Source organism: Colius striatus, chromosome 9 (assembly GCF_028858725.1).
Source record: "Colius striatus isolate bColStr4 chromosome 9, bColStr4.1.hap1, whole genome shotgun sequence".
Lineage (NCBI taxonomy): Eukaryota > Metazoa > Chordata > Aves > Coliiformes > Coliidae > Colius > Colius striatus.
Window position 1 is genome coordinate 6,924,283 of NC_084767.1, and position 22,231 is coordinate 6,946,513.

The 22,231-nt window shown below is 38.9% G+C and overlaps 2 protein-coding genes across 5 annotated transcripts; one reads left to right on the forward strand and one right to left on the reverse strand.

The window, feature by feature from the left end:
• Positions 1-460: 460 nt before the first annotated feature.
• NUDCD2 (NudC domain containing 2) lies at positions 461-5,333 on the reverse strand. 3 transcript variants are annotated; one of them, XR_009819274.1, is made up of 5 exons: positions 5,083-5,333; positions 4,034-4,082; positions 2,742-2,893; positions 1,699-1,886; positions 461-725 (listed from the first exon to the last, which is right to left on the reverse strand). XR_009819274.1 is itself a non-coding variant. In XM_010204152.2 (4 exons), the coding sequence occupies exons 1-4, from the start codon at positions 5,269-5,271 to the stop codon at positions 1,803-1,805; spliced, it is 474 nt and encodes a 157-aa protein (XP_010202454.1). In that variant the 5' UTR covers positions 5,272-5,333; the 3' UTR covers positions 461-1,802. The 3 variants fall into 3 exon arrangements, 1 of the variants encoding a protein (XP_010202454.1); XR_009819273.1 differs by having other exon boundaries at positions 461-1,445; XM_010204152.2 differs by having other exon boundaries at positions 461-1,886.
• On the forward strand, positions 4,830-20,589 carry HMMR (hyaluronan mediated motility receptor). 2 transcript variants are annotated; one of them, XM_062002585.1, is made up of 18 exons: positions 4,830-5,660; positions 6,787-6,885; positions 7,493-7,569; positions 8,390-8,470; positions 9,205-9,393; positions 9,704-9,790; positions 10,276-10,376; positions 11,538-11,612; positions 12,571-12,749; positions 13,511-13,650; positions 13,964-14,178; positions 14,771-14,887; positions 15,676-15,834; positions 17,498-17,650; positions 17,758-17,857; positions 18,100-18,276; positions 18,810-18,972; positions 19,715-20,589. In XM_062002585.1, exons 1-18 carry the CDS (start codon positions 5,615-5,617, stop codon positions 19,906-19,908), a joined length of 2,352 nt encoding a protein of 783 aa, XP_061858569.1. In that variant the 5' UTR covers positions 4,830-5,614; the 3' UTR covers positions 19,909-20,589. The 2 variants fall into 2 exon arrangements, with proteins under 2 accessions (XP_061858569.1, XP_010206314.1); XM_010208012.2 differs by having other exon boundaries at positions 19,708-19,805.
• Positions 20,590-22,231: the final 1,642 nt, after the last annotated feature.

Genomic DNA, 22,231 nt, shown 5'->3' on the forward strand with positions numbered 1-22,231 from the left:
TCAGAGATTATGGAGGTTTCTGAGGATGTTTTCTAAGAGGTTGAGACTGCAGTGGAAGACTAGAGAACCACCAGGAAAAGCTGAATGTCCTCGCTTAACTTTCTTTTAGCTGGCCCATGATTACTCTAAACCCTTTGAGATGTGAAAGTGTCAAGATTGAAAAGACTGACTTAAGTAAAGTGTTCCAATTCAACCTTCTTCCATTCTTCAATAATTTTTGTGCCTGACCGAGCAGCTAGGGTACTTTTGATCACGGGAGCAATGCTTTGGCATTACTCTGAGCTAATCTGGAACCAGATCTGTGGAAGCACTCCAGCAGCCTGTCATTTACAAAGCCAAGTATACCCAATGAGGATTGTTTCCTATAGTGGGAGTTGCTCTGGATACTACATCACATGCCCAAATCTCTCCATCTGTCAAATGTCTGTAAGAAGCAAGGGATTGGATCTCAGTGAGACTGTTGTGAGATGGTACACAAACCACCCTTTATTATAGACTGAGAACAGAGTAGATACTACTGAAGTCATAGCCTCAATATCAGTATTTTCATTTAGATTTTTCAAAAATTGGAGGTCTGTAGCTTAAAGCAGATGATAGAAGTAGCTAACCAAGTAGTTCAAACCTTTCCTTTTAAAACAAGTCAGAGCCATGATGCTTGAATCCGTAGTTCAGTTGTTGTCTGTGATGTCAGCCTTAGACTAAGCTGTAAGATGACTTTCGTTATGCTTCATAAAGAGAGGAGATACAGGAGTAAAGTTTAGCTTTGGAAGTGTATGAAGAAAATAAAAGCTCATGCACTGAAGTGTCAGATACCATTCTAAACTTCTTCTATATGCAAAACACATAAAAAACCCTCCCATGCAAACCATCTGCTTTAACAAAAGGTAGTACTTCTGTGGATAGTGCTTTGGCATTTTGACACAACATTAACTGGTTTCTGTCTTCAGTTACTTTTGCAGCAGTCTCATTTGTTAACTGTACCATCCACCTTCAGTACTAGAAGCCATAAGTCAGCATTGGATGCCACATTGCTTCCTTTTATAGAATAAAGCAAGTTCTCCAAAATCCATTTACATTCTGTAAAGGTGACAGGTAGAAGGAGCATACTTGATGATTTCAGGAGTATTCTTGCTTGTTCAAACAAGCAAGTAGTGGATATAATTACAATGAAAGTGTTCTTCGACTATTTCTTTTGGTTGTACACCAGCTGCAATAATGATGCAATTTTAGAAATAAGGCTCAGGAGTATGATAGACAGCTGCTGGCAATTTACCTCCAGTGAGACTTCTACCTAAGACTTAAGTACAGGCAGCAGTTTCAGTAGTCAGAATACAACAAGATTTAGCAATTGTTTTCTTCCCTTATTGGTCTGTTTGATACAGCCTTCATCCTGAATAATGCTGTGGTTGAAACGCTTCTCAGCTGCATCCTTAAGCAGAAAATTCCTGATATGGAATTGGCACATGCAAAGTACAAAATGCAATAGTTAAATGGTATACTTGTAACTGACTAGTTAACTATGGTGTTTCAAAAAACCCAAACTAATATTCTGCTTAAAGATGTTATTTTTTTGTGTACACTTTTCTCTGTATTTTGCCCCTTACTATTAGAAAGTTATGGCAGCATATAATTCAGCTGGTTCCACTTGGTATTTATTCTACTGGAAGAGCTCTTCTTTCTCTTCACTGAAGTACTTACTTTACTACGATCCACTGAAAACATGGTTGAAGTCTTCACCAGTTACAAGATTCCAGTCCTTTAAGTGTAAAGTTTAATTCCTCTCCAGGAACACAGATATAAGTTTACTTTTCAAGACTAGAAAAGTCTGGTCCTCCTTTGCTGTAATTTCCAGATATTTCTGCCCCACTGAAGTCAAATCCAGGGTTCTGATAGAGGTAAGAGAAAAGATTGATAGATTATTCATAATACCTGTGTTTAAGAAAGCAAATCAAACAACATGCCTAAACCACTTTCTGTTAACATTGTATAATTTCAACAAGGACATAAAATGATCAACTTGTCATCCATTTGTCAAGGCACTGAAATTCAGTGCCTTGAATTGTTAGTCAGTTTGCCTACTGCAGAAGTGACTTTGCAATGCTGTTCTGAGTTTAACAAGCAGCTAAATCTCCCAGTAAAGAAATATTAAGGAAAGTTTAAGAAAAATGTCTGGCTTCTGGTGTCTCTTGAAATGACTATTAGAAAATGTAAGTATCTGCCATGCTGGAAAATAAATGTTATGTGCTGATGCAGCTGTTAAGTAATAGGTTGTAGTTCACACTCTGCAGACATGAATAGTTGCATGCCAAAGGTGTACCAAAACAACTTAAGCAATATTAGCGAACGGGCAAGGAAAATATTTTCTAGCTGACTGTTCTACATCATCTGATGTTATAAACAAACATAGTGGCTAGAGCTTGATGTTAGAAGCTTGTAAATATGGCTATGTGATAATCCCAGTTAATAATATAAACTGTGTGTAGCCTAAGAAGTGAGAAGTTGTTAGTATTATGCAAAAAGCCTAAAAGAGCAATACATCCCCAACTCAACTTTCCAAAAATACTTCAGACAGATTACAAGCAGAATAATCTCTTGAAAGCACTCTTGAGCATTCTATATATATTGGACTACAGTGTATGTTTCCATGTCACTGGACAGCAGAACAATTTTGCTCGGCTTTCCCCACCAACATCTGTGTGTGAACACCAAATATAAGAAGTAATTATGGTCCTTTAACTTGCCTCTCTTTGGAATCGCTCCAGTGTAAGTTTCCTTTGCATCTGGTCCTGTACCCAAGGATCAGCAGCATACTCATTTTCTAACAGAGATGTCCAACAATTTCCAGCATCTCGATTTGTTTTCATTAGAACAATTCGTATCAGCTTCCTGTCTTCTGTTGAAAGGAGAGACGTGAAATAACCATTAAATTCAGTCCTATATGCTAGTCTTTTTTGTTGCTTTGGTGAATTCACCATTAACAAGCACAAGATTTTTTGGTAAAGCTTAACGTCAATGCCAAGAAGGTCACTGATAAATAAGAATTAACAAGACACAGAAAGGCCGAAACACATATAGCCTATAGTCATCCTGTAAAATGATGAAGCTGTTTTAAGAGATTAAAACACATCAGGCTTTACAGGGAGTTATTATCAATAAAGCCAAAACTAAGTTTAATGACATACAGAGGTATAATCAATTTATTTAAATGCACACGGTATGCCTACAGACAATACGCTGGAAGTACGTTTCAAAGTTAACATGTAGGATGTTTAGTTCTACTTAACTGAAAAAATAGAGCATTATAAAGTGTGTTTTGAAGATTATTCACACCCTGGAAAACAGTAGGCTTCACAATGTTTTGTTACACTTGTCGTTTTCCTCTTTTAGTTACTAAATTATTAATCAACATGTAGAATACTGAAAACAAAATCCACCACAGGAAAACACTGAGAAGCAAAGTCCACAAATATGATTGCAAAAGCTCAAGTATTCTGAATACTTTACAATGTTTATGATGTAACAGGCAGAGAAGTTTTTTCCCTCATTATTTGTAGGTACCTTAATGTGATTTTTAGATTGCTTTTTGATTCTCTCAAACTCTAGGTCTTGTCACCTATCCCAACAATATAATACATATAATGTTACCTATCCCAAAAATACAGTGCATAAGAAAATGAGAAAACCCAAGAAAAGTTACTTTTATGTTACAATTGCAGAGAGGCAGAGACCACAAAACCACAAACTATAACTGACTAGCTTTAATAAGGGTTTGCAAAGAAACTTCTCAGTATATGGAAGTGTTTATAATTAATTAACAGCTCTCTTCCAAGAGATGGCATTTTCCCCTTTCCCTTAAACTCTAGGGCTTTTCTACTCCCTCAGTTCCTTAGTCTGGCAACAATATTTGTCTTTTTTACAAAGCTGTGTACAGGGAAGAAAGTAATCTTTCCCAAGGGAAAAAATGGAGTAAAATCTTCTGTAGAACTCGAGATGTTCTACTGTCCTCAATGTCATTTCAGATGTAGGTTATTACCTAATGTCCACGTTCCTTCATCAGTTACTGTAGAGTCAAAAAGTTTACCCTGCAAAAGACATGTACAATATTACAAAACAGGAAAACCTGTTCAGTATCCAGCTCATACTGAATTGTGAAGTTTTACTCCCAAATTGCCTTCTTATTTTCTAGTAAACATTATTGTAATCTGGTCCTATAAGTATAGACTTACACATAGACTATCTATTTATTTTTTGTTACACAACTTTTTCTCTTTTAAAATAAGAATTTAATACAGTAAAAATACCTGTCACTGTTTCAGTATCTTGATTCATTGGAAGGGCCTGTATTCCTCAGAAGGTAAAGCCATTTTTAATAGGCCTGCCATGCAAATGCCCCTGTGCCAAGGGTCGTGTACATCTATGGTGCAAGGTATTATGCTACAAATAGCTGTTCATTACCAATCATAGAATCATGGCATGATTTTGGTTGGAAGGGACCTTAAAGTTCATCTCGTTCCAACCTCATGTCATGGGCAAGGACACCTTTCGCTAGGCCAGGCTGCTCAGAGCCCCATCCAACCTGGCCTTGAACACTTCCAGGGATGGGACAGCCATAACCTCTCTGGGCAACCTGTCCCAGGGCCTCATCACCCTCACAGGGAAGAATTTCTTCCTTACAGCTAATCTAAAGCTACTCTCTTTCAGTTTAAAGCCATCACCCCTTGTCCTATCACTACATGCCATCATAAAAAGTCCCTTTCCGGCTTTCCTGTCCCTTTAAGTGTGAAAGTAAAGCTGTTAATGACCTGAGTTTTTCTGTCTTTCAGCTGAGCAAGGCAATGCCCTGAAACTCTCCAGATGACTACGACAGAACAACGCAAATCCGCATTCATTTGTTGCCTTTATTCTCCATAGCGCCTTTAAAAGCTCGTGTAGTTCGACAGAGCCGTTTCTGATGAGGTTTCACTTTTAACTTATGAACACCTACATGTTTAAGAATGACAAAACAAGCGCCAGAGGCAGACAGACGTTTCAACGCGCCTCTCTCCCGCTCTCCTCCCCGCCGCCGGCGCACGGCCCCGGTACCTGCAGCACGTCCTGGCCCCGCACGGACAGCGCGATGTGCCGGCTCTGCAAGCTGCAGCGCACGTCCTTAGCCACGGTGCCCGGCGGCACCTGCACCTCGATGAACACCTCTTCCAGGGTCTGATACCAGCGGCCCCAAGGCGTCCCGCAGGGCACCACCCCGCTCCGCTCCTCGAAAGGAGCCGACATCAGAACCAGCCGCCCGTCACCTCCGCCTGCTGGGTCCCTCCCACGCCGGGGCGAGCAGTCCGCCCCGCGCATGCGCATCACCCCGCGCCTGGGCGAGCAGTCCGCACCACGCATGCGCGTCACCCCGCGCCGGGAGGGGCGAGCATTCCGTGCCGCGCATGCGCATCGAATCACGCCGAGCACAGCTCTGGAGTGGCGGTGCGCACGCTCCACACTGCAGGCGTTGATTGGCTGAGGGGGCCAGCAGCGGGAGGCGGTGATTGGCTGCGCGCCGCGCGTGGCGGCGGCCGTTGGTCACTTTGAACGCTGAGGGGGCCGCGGCGCGTCGGGTGCAGTTGCTGTCATGGCTTTCTCCAGGGCGCCGCTCCGGCGCTTCAACGACAGCTCCGGTAGGTGCGGGGCGGGAGCGAGTGGCACCGGGGAGGGAGCTTGAGACATTTGTGGTGGGGGCGGAGGGAATGGGCGCCGGCCTGCGGTTGCCTCAGGGTGTCCCAGTCCTGCCGCCTGCCCGTCCGTCCCTCATGAGAGGAGCTGCCTCCAACGGTGTGTTTGAGGAGCTCTTATCTAAGCTCTTGTAGAGCTTTCTTTTCGTGGAAACAAACTTAAGACTTCAAGTCGAATCCTGGTTGTAGGTAAAGGGCCACCAAATATGGAAGTGGGTACTTTTATATACATGTATGTCGTAAGTAAAGCAGGAGCAAACCGTGGTTTGACCGTGTCAAGATATGGTGATACAGAGCTACTACCGAAAGCTTTCATAGAGCTAGTCAGGAGTGTAGTGCCACTGCTGAGGGCTTCTTGTAACAGTTTCTCACCACGACTTTTTGTCTGTAGTTGAAAGTCTCAGTGCTACCGTCATCTGTTCGTGTACTAAATGAGGTTGATTTCATTTGCAGAAGATTGGAGCAAGTAGATAAGCACACACTGGGCCCGAGACCACCTGACTGTAATGATAACTATATAAAGAATTTGTAGGTTCTTTTTTCTGTCTGCTCTTTCCCCTAACATTGCTCTTTTTAAAAAAAGCTTTTATTTTTATTTATGTAAGCTTTAAGTTGATTAGTTGTTTCAAGAAAACGTTTATCATTCAATGATATCTAAGTAGTGTCTTCTAAACTGGAAGGTGCTTAAAAAGCTCTGTGAAGTTTGCTTTTGATACTTCTAACACTTTACCGTGTTTATTCACCAATTAGCATTAAGATCCTGTAACCAATTGGGTCTTCTCTTTATGGAAATTAATGTACTACCATCTCTAACAAGATGCTTTGTAATATTGTAGTTGTTAATCACAATTTCTAGTTTTATGCTAGTATAATAAGCAAACCCTTTCCCTCACTGTGTGTGCTTTATATTTTCTTAGTGTTTATGGGGAAGATGAGAAGAACGGAGGCTCTAGTTGTGGGTTGTGTTCCTAAGAAGATTTAGCTTAGATGTTACCAGCCTCCACTCACTTAAGTAGAAAACCCTATCATTTACTTTATTAATTGTCTGCTGTTCTGAATATCTCAATTCTAGAATGTACCTCACTGCAAAGATCCTATGATGTTAAATCTTCAGACACACTGAGAAGTTCTCTGTCTTCTGAAACACATCAACGGGTCAGGAAGCAGAAGAGTAAGTAGTTCTAAAAGTTGCACAGAACACAATGGTGTAATGTCTTTGAATGATACAATTGTTAGTGCTTACGTGCTGTTACTGCTCTATTCTTTTTTAGAAATTGTTATCTATTGTAGGGGCTCACTGCCTACCTTCCAGCTCCAGGGGATAGCAGCTGTAAAAATATAACTAAAAAAATAGCTTTGTACATGACTTCTGCTAGTTAAGAAAATGTATGGGCATGAAATAAATGAGTTAACTACATGACACTTGTTTTTAATGATTTTTTTTAATGTTTTTTTAATATAAAACATCCGTCACATGAAAACTGACAGAATGCATCTGGATGGCTGGGGGAAACTGAGTAGAAGCTGAATTCTCAAACGTAGCTGTCAGCTGGTAGTTGCTCTAAAGTGTTAAGTTGGCCCAAATGACCATTATTGAACAGTCTGTTGCAGCAGGAAAACAGCAGGTTTTGGGTTGTGGGTAGTCTAATAATTGTGTGGCATTCTATCTTTTGCATAAGAAGTCTGTCAGTCTGGTTTTAGTTTGGTTAAATTTCCCTTGCTGGGTTCATGTACATCCTCTTGGTTCACACCATTATGGTTTCTGCCTTCTTTTGCAGGTGAGACAGATCTGAGCAGTGATAAGAGTGCACCTATCCCTGCAACTGGAAAGAGACTCTCATCTCTTGGATCGACAGTAAGACTCTTCTGTTGTGTTTGTAGCACTGATAAATTGCAGCTAAACCTCTCTTTGACTAGTTAGATTATGTAGCTCCTTTAAGAATTATTGTTAACCTACCTGAGTAAATGATGAAACACACTATTTGGTCTTAATTCCTTAGTAACTGAGAAAGAAAAATGGCTATACGCTGGCTTTGGGAATCACTTGATGATTACTTGGGGCCAGAGAGAAGCTTTCTGTCTCTATGTCACATACATGTTATGTTCTGTATGTCACAGTGTTTGGGTGTTATTGCCTCTTGCTCCCCATGTATTTATAGTATGTCTGTTTCCGCTTTTATATGTTGGACAAGACAGCAGAAACTTTGTGGCAGAAGAAACAGAGGAGATGACACTTTCTATACAAGTTCTCTGTGCAATCGGCAAGGATATGGGTTAGAAGATAGATTAAATAGTTGACTTACCTATTTAGTTTACCTAGCAGTCATGATGTAGGATAAAATTCTGCAAGCAAATATGTGGCTGAGAGATTAAACTATTTTTTTATGGAGTTTAGAGGGTACTAGTGTCCCAAACTTCCCTAATCACCTTCCTGGCACAATGGCTATGAGCTGTCCACTCAGTGATGCTGATAAAGTACAGTGGTAAAATCCATCCTAACCTGATACTTTTCTGCTTTGTGCATGGGGGAGAGATGTTTGCTGTTTATTTTTTATGTGTGTGCATCTTTAGCATTGTCTTTATAAAGGCATCCACTGTTATATTTCACTTTATTGTTTACCTAGTATTCAGCTAGAGATTGCTTTAATTATTTCCAATATGTCTGTTTTCAAAAGCCAGCAAACAGATCTCTGAAGCCTAAAAAGGATCTTATCCTTATGAAAGAGAAAAAGAAGCAGAAGACACTGGAGAAGGAGGTATGAATACATTGTGTGAGTGCAGTCCTATTTTCCACTTAGCATAATAAAAAGTATAAACTGGTAAAATTAGCCTCTTTTGCATAACATAGCATACAAGTAGTTTGTAAACAGCTCTGTGCAGAGCAGGGATTATCAAGTGTTCTGGTCTGTAGAAGACATAGACTTTGTGAATGGAATTATGTTACTTTCTACTGATTGTGAACAACTATGCAGCCAGACCTTTTTTTATAAAAAAAGAAAAGAACCAAGTACTACATCTTCTACTAGGAAAAGATTGTTTTATTTAAAACACTGTTTTATGGGAGTTTTGTCTAGGAATTGATGTAATTTTAAAGTTTCAGGCAGCTGCTTTTCTTTATCAGTACACTTTTGTGTACTAATTTGTGCCATGTGTCTCAATTGTCTGATTCTGTCTCTATAATCCATGAAGAGAATTGATTTCTATTGCAAGGTAAAGCTAAGGCTGTTATAATGTCAACAGTTGTATTGGTGCAGTAGCATAAAATAAATCAAATTAAATACTAAGACTGCAAGTCTGTGGTGTGTAATAATGGATTTGTGATGATTCTCTTATATCCTTTCCTGTGAATGACAGAGGTCAAGATGTAGCTTCTGAATTGAAGTTAATACGGTTTGGATACTTAGCCTTTCCAAGAAAACCATGGGCATAGACTACTGATCTTATTTAAGAAGAAGGATGGTAGGAGATAAAAATATCTCTTCTGTTTTAGATTCGTGCATTAGTGAGAGAGCGTGGGGAGCAAGACAAAAAACTTCGCACTCTGGATGAGGATTTTGCTAAGACTGAAGCAAAGCTGAGTGCTGCAGTTCAGGAGAAAACATCTCTTTTGGCAAATGTTGCATGCCTTAAAAAACAGCTTCTGGAACTAACAAGAACCAATGAACTACTGAAGTCAAAGGTATTCCAATGAGCACATATTTGCTTTATCTTTGCTATTATTAAGATTCCTGGGCAAGAGGAAGCTTTGGTTGCTGATCAGCATCTGGTTTCATGTTCCTTGTGCCCTTTCATTGACAGAGGGATAGAGCATGTGTGGTTTGTGACTTGGTGTACTTCTGTCTAAAGATAGCAGGAGCTGCTAACATCCATCTGTAGGATGGGTAGAGATGAGTGCTATGAATGGGAAGGGGACACTCTTAAAAGATTTTGTGAAGAGTAATTCTCATGAAGGAGTTATGCTTAATGGTTTTGTATTCATCGCTAATAAGCTGTCTGAAGATGGAGTGCAGAAGAAAATGAGCAGCCTATGCATGGAGTTAATGAAGCTCAGAAACAAGAGGGATGCCAAGGAAAAGGTAAGACCATTTGCACTGCACAGAATAGTTATTCTGAGCTGTTCAGGGAAAGACTGGAATGCTTACAACAGTTACAGATGATGTTTTGTTTCTGTCCTCAGTTCAGTAGTTTCTTTTACTTTCTGTAGAGTGAAAATAGAGATCCAACAATGAATGTCCTTGATTTTGCTGTTGATGTGCAGAGTAAATATGAGTTCAAGTATAGAAGCCTAGAAATACCTTTGTTACAGTATCCATCTATTAATCAGACTGTTAGTTTCTTTGGAAGTCAGTGTTCCTAAATATAGTTTGAACACATTTGTGCTTTCTGGTGGTGGTGGTTGGTTTTAACAAACCTTTACAGAGGGACACATAAAATTAGGTTTAGCATAGTAGCAATTGCTGTCATGAAACTGAAGTTACAAATAATTTCAGTTTATCACTATCTTAGTGAATTTTTTTTACTAAATCCCACTCTGGTGGTGGTATTTGTCTTTTTATTTAAGAGTGCACTTGCAAAGCAAGAAGACATGGAAATGAAGCTGCAGGAAGCACAAAGAAATCTAGAGTATTCAAAAGGAAAAGTAGCACAGTTAGAAGAAAAACTGTAAGTAGTAAAGGGAATTGACTTAGATGACATTATATTATCTAGCTGGGCTTAAATTCTTATGTTTTATAGGAAGCAGGGAAAATACAGACTACTTACCTTTTAAAAAGGAACAAAAATGATTAGTGTTTGTAACCTGGAGTAAATTGGATAGAACTCAGTTTTAACAACTGGTATATTCTTATAAAATAAACATACAAAATGTTGTTCCTCTAACGTGTGTAACGTATTGTAAAAAGACAAACTGTATCATTTCTTCCAGTGTGACCTGGGTGGAGTTTTCTTGGGTATGGAGTGGGGACTAAAGACATATTTTGAGAAAAGAATTGTTTTTTATATTGGAGCAAGACATTCATGTAGCCTGAATATTTCAATGTCTGGCCCTTTAGACTCCTAAGTTGGGAATAAGCAAGAACGAAAATGCATTGGACTGGGAGTTAAAATCCAAATTCAGTAGCCAGATGAGTCAATAAACATGTGTTCTCCAGCTAAGTGTAGTGAGGTGCAGTTGTGGTATCTTCAAAGTTGCCTCATAGTAGCCACATTCTCTGAAGAAAGGCAACTGCAGAGTGTCCTGTCTTAAGCAGCTGTATGTAGGCAGAAAGAGTTCCAAATCAACACTTATTCTGCCTGAGTTGTCATTTGCTGCAGAGGAACAGTTTGCTAACATCTAGGCTACTTCTCAGGATGGTGACCCAAGAAGGATGAACTCAAGGTATATTTTCAGACAATTTTATGACTTGCACTACAGCATCTTTCTTGTGGTTTCTGCATTTACTTAACATCCAAGTACTCAAAGATAAGCAGAATTCTTATGCTTCTGTCAGAGTTAAGATACTTGAAGTTAATAATGCAGGTAGTGCAATCTGCAAAAGGAGGAGAGGTGATAATGTGCCTAGCAAATGCAGCTGTTTTAGTGTACTTTGCTTGTGGCACAATATGGCTCAGCATCTTTACTACAAATGAGAAGGCCATAAGTATCAAAAGAGGGTAGAATCACATCTTAAAGCCAACACCAGCTTGTCAGCCGAATTGAAATATGGAAAGTATGTATCACTGTTAAGTTGTGATTCAGTGCTGTATTTCTACTAGTAACATATTTGCGATAACCAAGTAGCTCTGAATTTAAGTACATCCTTCAAGAAAACTTGTTTATTCTAGGTCAGCTACTGAGAGAGAGAAAGTTGAAGACAAGTCTGACACTGAAAAACTCTTGGAGTATATCACAGAGCTCAGGTAACGTGAATGTGTTTTTCTTGGATTGGACTGTAAGTGAGCCTTGCTTACGTCTGGTGAAGTGGCACCTTGACAACAATTATGTTTAACAGTATTAAAATAGAGGGGTAAAAGAAATCAAGTATCTTTCCACACACTGGAAAGGAGTCATAAAGTACTATGCTAATGAATTTTTAAGTGTTTTGTGCTTTCCCAGACTAAGAAATATTATAGAAGTGTTTTGTATCAGGGCCTTTGAATCATGTTTTTAGCCTGAGTTATTGATCCATAAATCAAGCTAAATCCTTTGCCTCTAAGGTACTGGCAGTCATGTCTTTTAGCCTTCTCTTGCAAAGCAACGTACAGTAGAACAGAAAAAACTAGGCCTGACTTTTGAGTGAACTTTACAGTACTCCTGTTTGCATTTAAGAGTTGTGATGAGTTATGTATGAGCATCACTCTGACTCTAAAGAATACCAATCCTGTGTTTTGTAACTGATTGACACTAACTAGTCTTCACAGTAATGTCTTTTACTCAGAACAGGGTGAAAGCACAAGAGTGTTTGAACTTAATAGGTCATTCTTTGCCCCCTTCCCTGTCAATTTACTCATTAAGAGATACAACATTAACTGAATATATACTTTAAGACTGCTTGTTCTTGTACAATGTAGTGAATGTGCGTGCTTTACTGTGAAAACTCAGCTTTGTAAAGAAACTAGATTAAGCAGTCATTTGTAAATCAGATGTAGTGGCAAATTTTTTTAATCAAACCTTTTTATATTTGTTTGATGGTATAAATCTCTTTAAAACCAAAACATTGGTAGGTTTAATTAACTTGTCTCAAGGTACAAAAGCTTGTGTCTGGGGAACGTAGGTGAAGGCAGTTTTACTGTTGGAAACAAACAGTCCTAAGCATTTCTACTGAAGTGTAAGCTTATAACCCAAATGTAATGCTGACTGCTGAATTTTCTCCTGCAGTAATGTTGCAGAAACAGTGGAGAAATACAAAGTAGATGTTGCCCAGATGGAAGAGATGCTGGTGAAGAAAGACAAAGATATTGGGAACCTGAGGGATGCCCTCAAAACGAAAGAGGAAGAATCGCTTAAACTGATAAAAGAACATAATGAAAGGTGTCAATTGCTTCAACAAGAAAAAGGTAGTTGTTAGCACCTGTATGATGTTCATGTATGTGGGATCACTGATGTCTTACAACATCTCAAATAAGTTTGTTCTAAAATGTCTATTTAGACTGTTTTTTAACAAGCATGTCTGTGAGCTCCAGCTGAATACAGCTAGACAGATTTCTGACTATGGAAACTCCTTTGCATCTGACATCCGTTAAGTCCATTCTTATTGCTATAGAGGGTCACTAAGGCAGATAGCAGAGCATGAAGATTGTTTATACAGTAGAAATGGCTTTAATTTGAAAGGTGAACACAAATTACTTGTTCCTTACTCTTCATTGAGAAGAAATGTGATATTACTCAATCCACCCAGTTAGCAAATTGTGGGCTGGGAAGGTGTCCAGGAATTCTTCACTTCTTTTGCCCTTCTCTCTCAAAACCAGTAACTGCAGCCTGAGATGGATGCTCAGTTCTCTGTACCAATTGGCTTGTAGCTGCTAGTACTATGTGGAAGAAGCTTTTGAGAAATCATTTATTTTTTTCCCAGCCACAATGCTGTTCTGATGAAGGGTAATATCTTCATGCAAGGATTCATGCTGTTCAAATGACTTTAAAGCGGTGTGCTTTCAGCCAACTTTTGAGGAGTGTCCAGAGGATGAAATATGTGGTGTGTTTGGTTTTGTTTTCTGACTTGACTAGCTTATTTTCAAGCCAGAATAGAGGCAGTATGAAGAACAATTGTTCTTGAGGACAGAGAAGGAAATTTGTATTATATAGACAATCCTCTTTGCAGAGAAAGAGTTGACTGAGACCAGAGGAAAAATGAACATGGAAATAGAAGACCTAAAAAAGAAAATTAGCTTAGAAGAACAAGAACACCAAAAACTGCTTCAGAAACATGAGGAGATAATCTATCAGTTGCAGCAAGAGAAGGTAAATGCAGACAATAAATTAATCTAAAAATAAGTTCTAATACAAATGACTTTCACTAAGGGTTCTTATTTTGGTTACTCATGAGATAGCTGTGTTAATAATGACCTAGTGTGTGGTAAGAAGTGGGTTCTGTCCAGCAGAAATTGTGTGTGGTCCAATAGCTCTAAAAATCATAGCTGATATAATGAGCATTTTGCTTCTTCCTTGAGATTTGAACTTACTATTGTGCCTTAAAGTTTGAACACTGTAAATTAGCCTTGACTATCTAGATTTTTAAGCTTGGAATGTTTTTCTGTGATACTCTGGCATGCAGGAGTCATCTGCATCAATGCACCGGAGGTTACAAGAATTTCAAGATGAGGTAACAAGTGAGAGGCACCTTCTTGAAGAAGAGCTGAATGATACAATGAATGAGCTGAATAAATTACATGCTAAGGAGAAGCAAGCTGAAAGGATGGTCAAGCGCTTGGAAGAAGAAATCAAATCTCAAGCTCTTGAACTTGCACAGGTGGAAGCGAAGCTGAAAGGGTTTGTGAAATCAACTTTGGGCTTCTGAAGCTTGGAAAGGAGACATGTTAAATTAGTTTTATAAACAAAGATTCTTAGCCTGGTTCAGGTTTTGAAGAGTGTGGAACAGACAAACTTAGTTCTTGCTGACTGTTGATTAGTGATTAGATTTAATCACTAGCAATAATGACTGGAATCAGTTTTATATTGTCCTAAACTACTGAATGTGCCGAGATATGTTTGAAAGGCCAGCACTGGAATAATGCAACGTTGCTGTGAAGGGTAAAATACATGTATGTTGTACTGGATGTTTCTATCTTGGAGAGTGCAATGACAGGGAAAGGTTTTAAAGCAGGTTGTTTCTTCCTTGAAGAATTGAAAGTTTACTATTAGTTCTTCATTTACTCTATATCTGTCTTGGAAAATCAATGGAGGGGGAAACTCTTAGATCTGCAATGAAGATTGTGCTTTAATGCTTCAAGTTATGGCAGACAAATTACTGGATTGTCACAACTTACTGCTGCCACTGCAAGCATTTTGTAGCTGATAACAGCATTTGGCAATGAGTTCAGACATACTTACCTCAATGTGGAATGCTGGATTTTTTTTTCAGGAAGAGTACTGAGCTGGAAAAAGTCAATGAAATCCACAGCAACGCTGTTCTGCACATTCAAGAAGAGCATAGCAATACGCTGTGCAAACTTGGGAAGACTGTTGCTGAGTTTGAAAGGTATTAAAGTTTCATTAATGTTTAGGATAGGGATTACCTTTAAGATTACAATAAAAAATGTCACGTTTATTCACGTGCCTTGGTATTTAACACTGCATATTAGAGGAGAGGGGTTTGTGATGGAATACTTAATGGCATGCAGAAATTGGTTTATTCCTTTTGAGCACCAGTCAAGAGTAATGCCATGCTCTATATCTAGTTCAGGACACTAGATATTTCTTCTGAAGTGTAACTAATTATTCAAGTGCTTTTGAATCTCAGTGAGAGTTGTGACTAGTAATGGTATTCTCTTTGCACTCAAATGTCTGGCAAGAAGATTTCTTGGTTAGAATCAAAATCAAGGTTATTTTCTTACAGTTCTTGTAGATTTTTTTCCTCTGAAAATATTTAGGTTGTGGAAGTGTTTAAAAAGTGATAGAGTTATTGCCAAGTACACAAGGCAACCCTCAAGGATGCAGTGGGATATTTGCCAATGCAAGCTGCAAATAGCAGAACTTCTGGTGTTTAAAGTAGCTTCCAGATATAGTAGGTCCTGTGTTTTAAAATAGCTACAAAAATATCTGCATTGCAGAATATATCATAGTTTTACTATTTATGACTTAATGAAAATGTGTGTTGGGTTTTTTTAACCTTGGGTTTAACAATGGCAGAGCACTGTCGTGTCTCCAGATAGTGAAGTTTTTTATAACTGTTAGCAGGAGCTTGTATTTCTTTTCTAAGGCCTGAACGTGTCAATCTGTATTTTGTCTAAAGTAACAGGATTTTTCTTACTTGTGTTGTAACATCAGCTACAAGAAGACAGCAGCTGAAGAAATGTGCAGTCTTCAACTGGAGAACACCTCTCTGAAAGAAGAAGTTGCCAACCTAAAAAAAATAGGCCAAGATAATCTACAGCTTCTTCAGGAAGCAGAATACACTAAAAACAAAGCAAAAGAAGAATGTGCAAGGTACTAGACAGACAAACTTTTCCTAAACTGAGGAAGACTTGGGCTTCTTAACTAGAGCTTGACATGGTGCTTTACCACATAAAATCAGTATTTGGGGTACTCTTAAGCTTCTTCCTTTTTCCAGTGCAGAGGGTTGAAAGTATAGATAGACAAAATTAAGTTTATATGCATTAGAAAACTAATGTGTTGAATCAATTGCTTAGACTTTTTCCTTTATGTAGACCATGTAAAAAAGAAAAATGCTTAACTGAAATATATTGAAGGGTTTGTCATTATCAGCAATATCAGTGACAGTAGCTGCTCCACAAGTAAGGTCCATAGGGGTGGACAAACAAACACTTAAAATATAGGTCACTTTTTGCCACTCTGAATAATGCATCACCTCAAATTCTGTTCACAAGCAGATGCCAATTAAGCATCCATGAATTTCCATACTGCAGTGGAAACAAAGATCCTCTGCCTAATAGGAGGCACCACAGCACAGCCGATTAGTAACCTGCAAAAAGTTGTCTTAGGCCAGTAGCTGAAGGCTTCTCTGACTCTTTAACAGCAGCTTAATGGTGTATGTTCTCCTTGTAGCCCATGGTGCAGAGCATGAGCAAGTCCTTTGTTGTGGGCAAATAACTGTTTGAGGAAGTGAGGAGTTTGGTCTTAAAAGGTCCTGGTGTACAATCACCTGGTTTAGGCAGCTGTGGTAACTGTGTGAGGTGGGTTGTGTTATGGAACATAGTGTGTGCATGCTGGAAGATTCTGTTTCTCCCTGGGTTTAATGAAGTTTCTAGGTACTTAGGAAGTTAAAGCTGGATTTAAATCAATAGCTGTGCTCTAATCTTTTTAACTGTTACACAGGGATAAATTCCTTAACAGCATTGAAATGCTGCTTTGGACAAACTGAACTGGGCATTTCTGATTTTCTCAACTCTGACTCTTTGATTCATAAAATGTCTCTGTAAGTTTTCCTAATGCTTCTGCTGTCTTTACCCATAGCCAGTACATTAAGAATGTCCCCAGGACAATTACTGCTTACCCCAGCTTATTTCAAAATGTGCATGCTCCTTAAGGTGTTGCTCTTTCCTCTCCACCTGCTTAATGCTGCCTACAGTTTCCAACAGAGATTGTAAAAGAAAAGCTACTGAAGAGTTTTCAGTTTGCTGATTGCAGGTGGCATGGACAGGATTGTTAGTCTCTACTAAGGTGATAAAACAAACCACTGAGGTTGGAGAGGGATGGCAATGTTTTTAGGTGTGGAGTTTTTGAACCCTCAAGTACATCTACACTGAAGTCTTGACAAGTCTGATTGAGCAGAGCTCTGCCTGTAAAGTTGAATGACTGAAGTTTAGTCTTACACTAAAAGCTGTTGGCATTACACAGTCATGAGTAAGAAACGTATAATAGAAATACATATATATAATAAAAACTATGATAATCTTTCTTTGCGTCAAAAGCAATGCTTGCTTCCTCATAGAAGTTAAAAATACTGTGCATCTTGAACTTCATTGCCTTCTGCATTGTTCTTTTGTAGCACTGTTTGTGCAAGCCTTTATTTCAGTTTTCCTGCTAACAGCCTTTCAGTCAGGGTTACTGTGGTTTTCAGGTTTAGAATAGTGTAATTTAAAAGAAGAAGAAATAAGGGTTCATTAAGGATGGATACTATTTTCTTCAGGATGCTCTTAGAAGTCCAGACCAAGCTTGCACTGAAAGAAACAGAAATGGAGAAAACAAAGGAGTCTTGCTTTGCTCAAATGACAAAACTTCAGGAAAAACTGGAGGAGCAAACTGAAGATCTGAAAAGAGAACTCGAAGTGGAAAGATCAAGGTGACTTTACTCAAGCTAGGCTTGCATATTATAACACATCAAAGTTTTAGTGTGAGGAAGTGCTGAGAGCTAACGAGCACGATGAAACTCCACTTCTTGTTTTACAGGAAAACCATAAATGAAGATGTGACCTCTGGTTTAAAAGAAGAGATAAAAACCTGGCGTAAACTATATGAAGATTTACATAACAAAGTGAAGCCTTTTCAGGTGTGTCATGAAGTCGATGTTTACTGGTGTCTGTTGACTTAAGACTTGTGGAGTTGACTCAAGTTCTACTGGAGAAGTAATCATGCTGTTTCTCATTCTAAGGCATTTATCTTGCAACAGTTTCCTGAGTTACTCTCCCTTATGCCAGCTACTCCCCAGCCCAATTTTTCTTTGTAGATTTCATTCAATACAAAACTATGGTTAATTTTAAAGATATCTAAAAATAACGCCATTTGTTTCAGCAACAACTGGATGCGTTTGAGGCAGAGAAGAATGCACTCCTAAATGAACATGGTGCAGCCCAAGAAGAACTGAATAAACTAAGTGATGCATATGCTAAACTACTTGGCCACCAGAACCAGAAGCAAAAAATCAAGCATGTTATAAAGCTGAAGGAAGAGAATACCCACCTGAAGCAGGTTTGTACAATGAGAAGTTAGAAGTTTGGGAGTTATTAATTTGCTTGGTTCCTTTGCTCTATACTTACAGACTAATCCTGCCAAGTATCTGCTTCCTTTGGTTCTCAAGTTCCCTGCAAGGACTAGATTAGAACAAACCATCAGCTTCCCAAAGCACCAAGAGAATCTGGTTTAATTTCCACTGAATATATGGTATGCCAAGTGATCACCAGTGCAAATGACTACCCTTCCTCTTAGCTTATGGGGTTTTTCTTACCTCTTTTGGAGGTTCTAGACTTATAAACTGCCTGGTGAAAGCAGCACCTAGAAGTTTTGGACTGCCATACTGTTCAGTGGTGTTAGACAATGATGATTTGGTGCTCTTACTTTCTCTACGTGTGTATGCTTGGTTTTGGTTTGTATTGGTAATACCTCCAATAATTGTGTATGTATGTTTGTGCTTAGAATTACTCAAAAGTGCTTCTTCAGTAAATGATGAAGCAGGCCTTTTCTCATAATCTTAATTTAACTTCCAAGTACTGTGTTTTCTCTAGGATGTCTCAAAGCTGCGTGCATTGCTAGCAAAAGAAAAGCAAACCACCAGAGATCTTCAGGAGCAGCTACGTGAAATTCAGGGCATTAGGCGTTTTGATCCTTCTAAAGCTTTCCAGCATGACAGCAAGGAAAACATTCTTCAGAAGACTCCTCTTAAAGAAGGTAAGGTTAGATATTGATGTAAGCATGTTCTTGTTGCTTCTTAAGTGTAATCAAAGAAGGCACGACAATCTTGCATAATCTGCTACATTTGGGAAAGGAAGGAAGGGGAATGGCATCTTGTGTGTGTCTCACGGCAGGTGTTGGAAGGTGGCATCAGTGGGGCACTTCCAGTGTACAGTTTGATACTGTGCTTTCCAGCCCAACTGCTTATAACCTGACCTGAGCAGATAGTACTTCAGGTTGGGGAGCAGAAAGTGTGTTAAATGGGACAGAGAGGAAGATGAGGAAGAGCAAGATGTGAACTTTGCCTTGCTATTGTCTACCTCCTACAATTTACCTTCTGTTATACAGCTTAACCATTACAGCTGATGGGGTGACAAGCCAGGTCTTCTGCACAGATGACAGGTATTAAAAATGTCTCAAGCCAGAGCTTTGAGCCCTGGTTCTTTAGCTATTTGGCAGGACTTTATGTTACTATAGGTATGAAGGGAAGATGCAGATGGCTGTCAAGGGAAAGATGGCAAAAGTGTAGGGGCACGTGAAGGGAAGCAGTGTAGGAGAGTGTGGGAGGGTGTAGATCTCCAGCTATTCACTTCACATAATCCAGAGTCTAAAAGTCTGGCTTGACTCTTACGTGAAGTCTAGTGGCCTCCTTCCCTTAGCTGATGAGAAAGTACTCGGTATGAGGGGAGCAGTAGTAAAAAACCCAAACTTAGTAACATTTTTCCATTGCAGGTAATAGAAACAAAATTAATCTCTTCTGAGTATCAAGAAGAAGATCAGAAATCACCAATGAATTTGTGTACTATAGATTTCAGTAGACTACTTCAAGGTACTTGGATGCTGTATATAATACAAATTAGTAGGAGCACTAGCAAAATTATTTTAGAATTATGTATTTTTACAGAAGACTGTGCTTGGTTACATTCTTACTGAGAAGCCATAGGTGACTGTGTTCCAGACTCCTGGTAACATCATTGCACTCGAACTCTGGAAAGTGTTCATGGTTTCACTTTTAGCATGCTGAAGCTGTTCAGAGCAGCCTAAGTTCAGAAAAAGTAAGCACTGAGGAATAAGTAAGGATGATACGGGAGATTTGATTTCATGAAAGATGCTTTTTGGCAGCTATTTCATGTATACAGTTCCATGTTAAATTAAATTTGCTGTTTATGGTTGCTTCAATACCAAAGACAAGAATGCTGCCAAGAGACCCTCTCCTCTCTGGCCTACATGATAGAGAACCAATGTAGAAAAAGGGACTGTACAGCTAGTTTTTATGTTCTTAACAGGATCTATATTCAGGACATGCTAATTTAAATCCCAGGGCTGTTGATCTTCAGAAGAGGATTTTCAGGTCAAACTCAAATTGACTGTGCTTACCTAAATGTTTGCATACTTTGAAGATTAGTGTCTTAAGAGAAATATCTATTTAATTAAGGGTGTGCTTTTACTGGGCTCTTAAATTGTAATATCTTTGTAGCCAGTTGTTGTAATTGATCAGTGCTACATCAAGAAGAATAACAACAGAACTTGTCTTAATTGAGCACACTGTACATATATTTGCTGTATAGAGAATTTTGGCATGGTGGAAAGAATGTGTTCAACTGCAGCTAAAATTAAGAACCTTTTAGCACAATAAAATTTTTAACTTCAAAGAACTTGTCTATTTCCTTTGCAAGCTCAAAGACTGAGTATTCTCTAACCTTACCAAAATTACTTAGCTGAACTATACAGTACATACAACATACAATACAACTTCCAAGCTTACTGGCAGTTGTGCTTGTCATTTTATATCCTTTTTAGGTTCTCAAAAGCATGCCTATATTAACAAAATAACAGGGAAATTGTAGCAAATAATTACTCAAGTCTTACAGCAACATTGGGGTTTGGTTTAGCTTTAAAACATAAATAGTGTAGAGCAAACTAGGGAGAGGAGAGTGTAAGTAAAGGGGAAAGCTTGAGTGCTTTGTGTCAGCTGCAATCCAAGTGGTTTTGCCAGTTTCATGCACCTAAGAAATACCTATTAAGAACTGAAACCTTAACAGGGGCAGCTCAGCTGACTTGGATTCACTGTAGGAGTCAATTACCTTCATGTTGTGCAACACACTTTTTTAACTGAAAAAATATTTAATGTAACATAGTTTCTCTGATCACCCATTTCACTGTATTGTAGCAACATCTGGGTTGTACTTAGTTTAAATGTAAAATGAAAAGCTGCTAGAATCTTGAACCTGGCTGACCTAATTGGAGCCCCCCTGCTGTTTCCTAAGAAAGGAAAACTGCATCAGGCTCAGTGCCAGTGCTTTGGATAAACTTTATACACACAATGGCCACTCTTGCTCCTGCTGGCTGTTCTCAACTGAAAATTTAAGTTCATACTGAGCTGTTTAAATGGTACCATGGGGAACAAACCAAAAGCTTAACAGGATTCAGAGCCACGTGTGATTAGGCTTGGATTAGCATTTTGGTTACAAAGGTCAACTGAGCTATTGCTTCTTCCAGTCCCTTTACTCTCCGCAGGCAAAAGCAGACAAAGGGGCAAATGGGCGGTTGAACTGCGATAATTTCCCAGGCTGATAATGCCCTCTCTAGTTTGAGGCAATGCCTGAAATGCTGGTGGGAATGGAGCAGGTAAGGCTTTGGATGTTCACATTACCAGATTGTTGCCACACTTTGATTACAGAATCTAGGAGAAAAGGAAACAGGAGAGCAAGAGGCTTAATTATGCTTTAGCCTCTGCACATTACAATCTGAATGTTAATTTAATGAGTGGTATGTTTAGTCACCCGGTGATGCCTTATGCTCTAATGACTGTAATATGGACTAGGATAAAAATCTTGTTTATTACATTAGATCTGTGTTTCAGTAAGTGATGGTAATGATAATACAGAAACTGAGTATATAAGCTGGAATGCTGCTGAATTCAGTGTAAGTATTTGAGAAAAACACAGCCTGTCTTCTGTTAAGAAGCAAAATTGCACATAGTTTTTTAACTGTTAGCTGACACAAATGGGAAGGTATTTTAACAGGCCAATTTATGGCTCTAGTTTGAGATCCCAGTGTTACGTTTTCAGTGCACTTCTGCACCTCATTGTTTTTAAGATATACAGTGAGCAATTTTAGTCTGTGTTGGGAGGATGGGGTGTAATGTTACATGTGCCTGGAGTTACCTTAGTGCTTCTGAACAGTTCAGCATTTCTTTGTAGATTTTTTTTTTATTCTTAAAGTTACAAATTAATGAGATTTTTCTAAGAACATT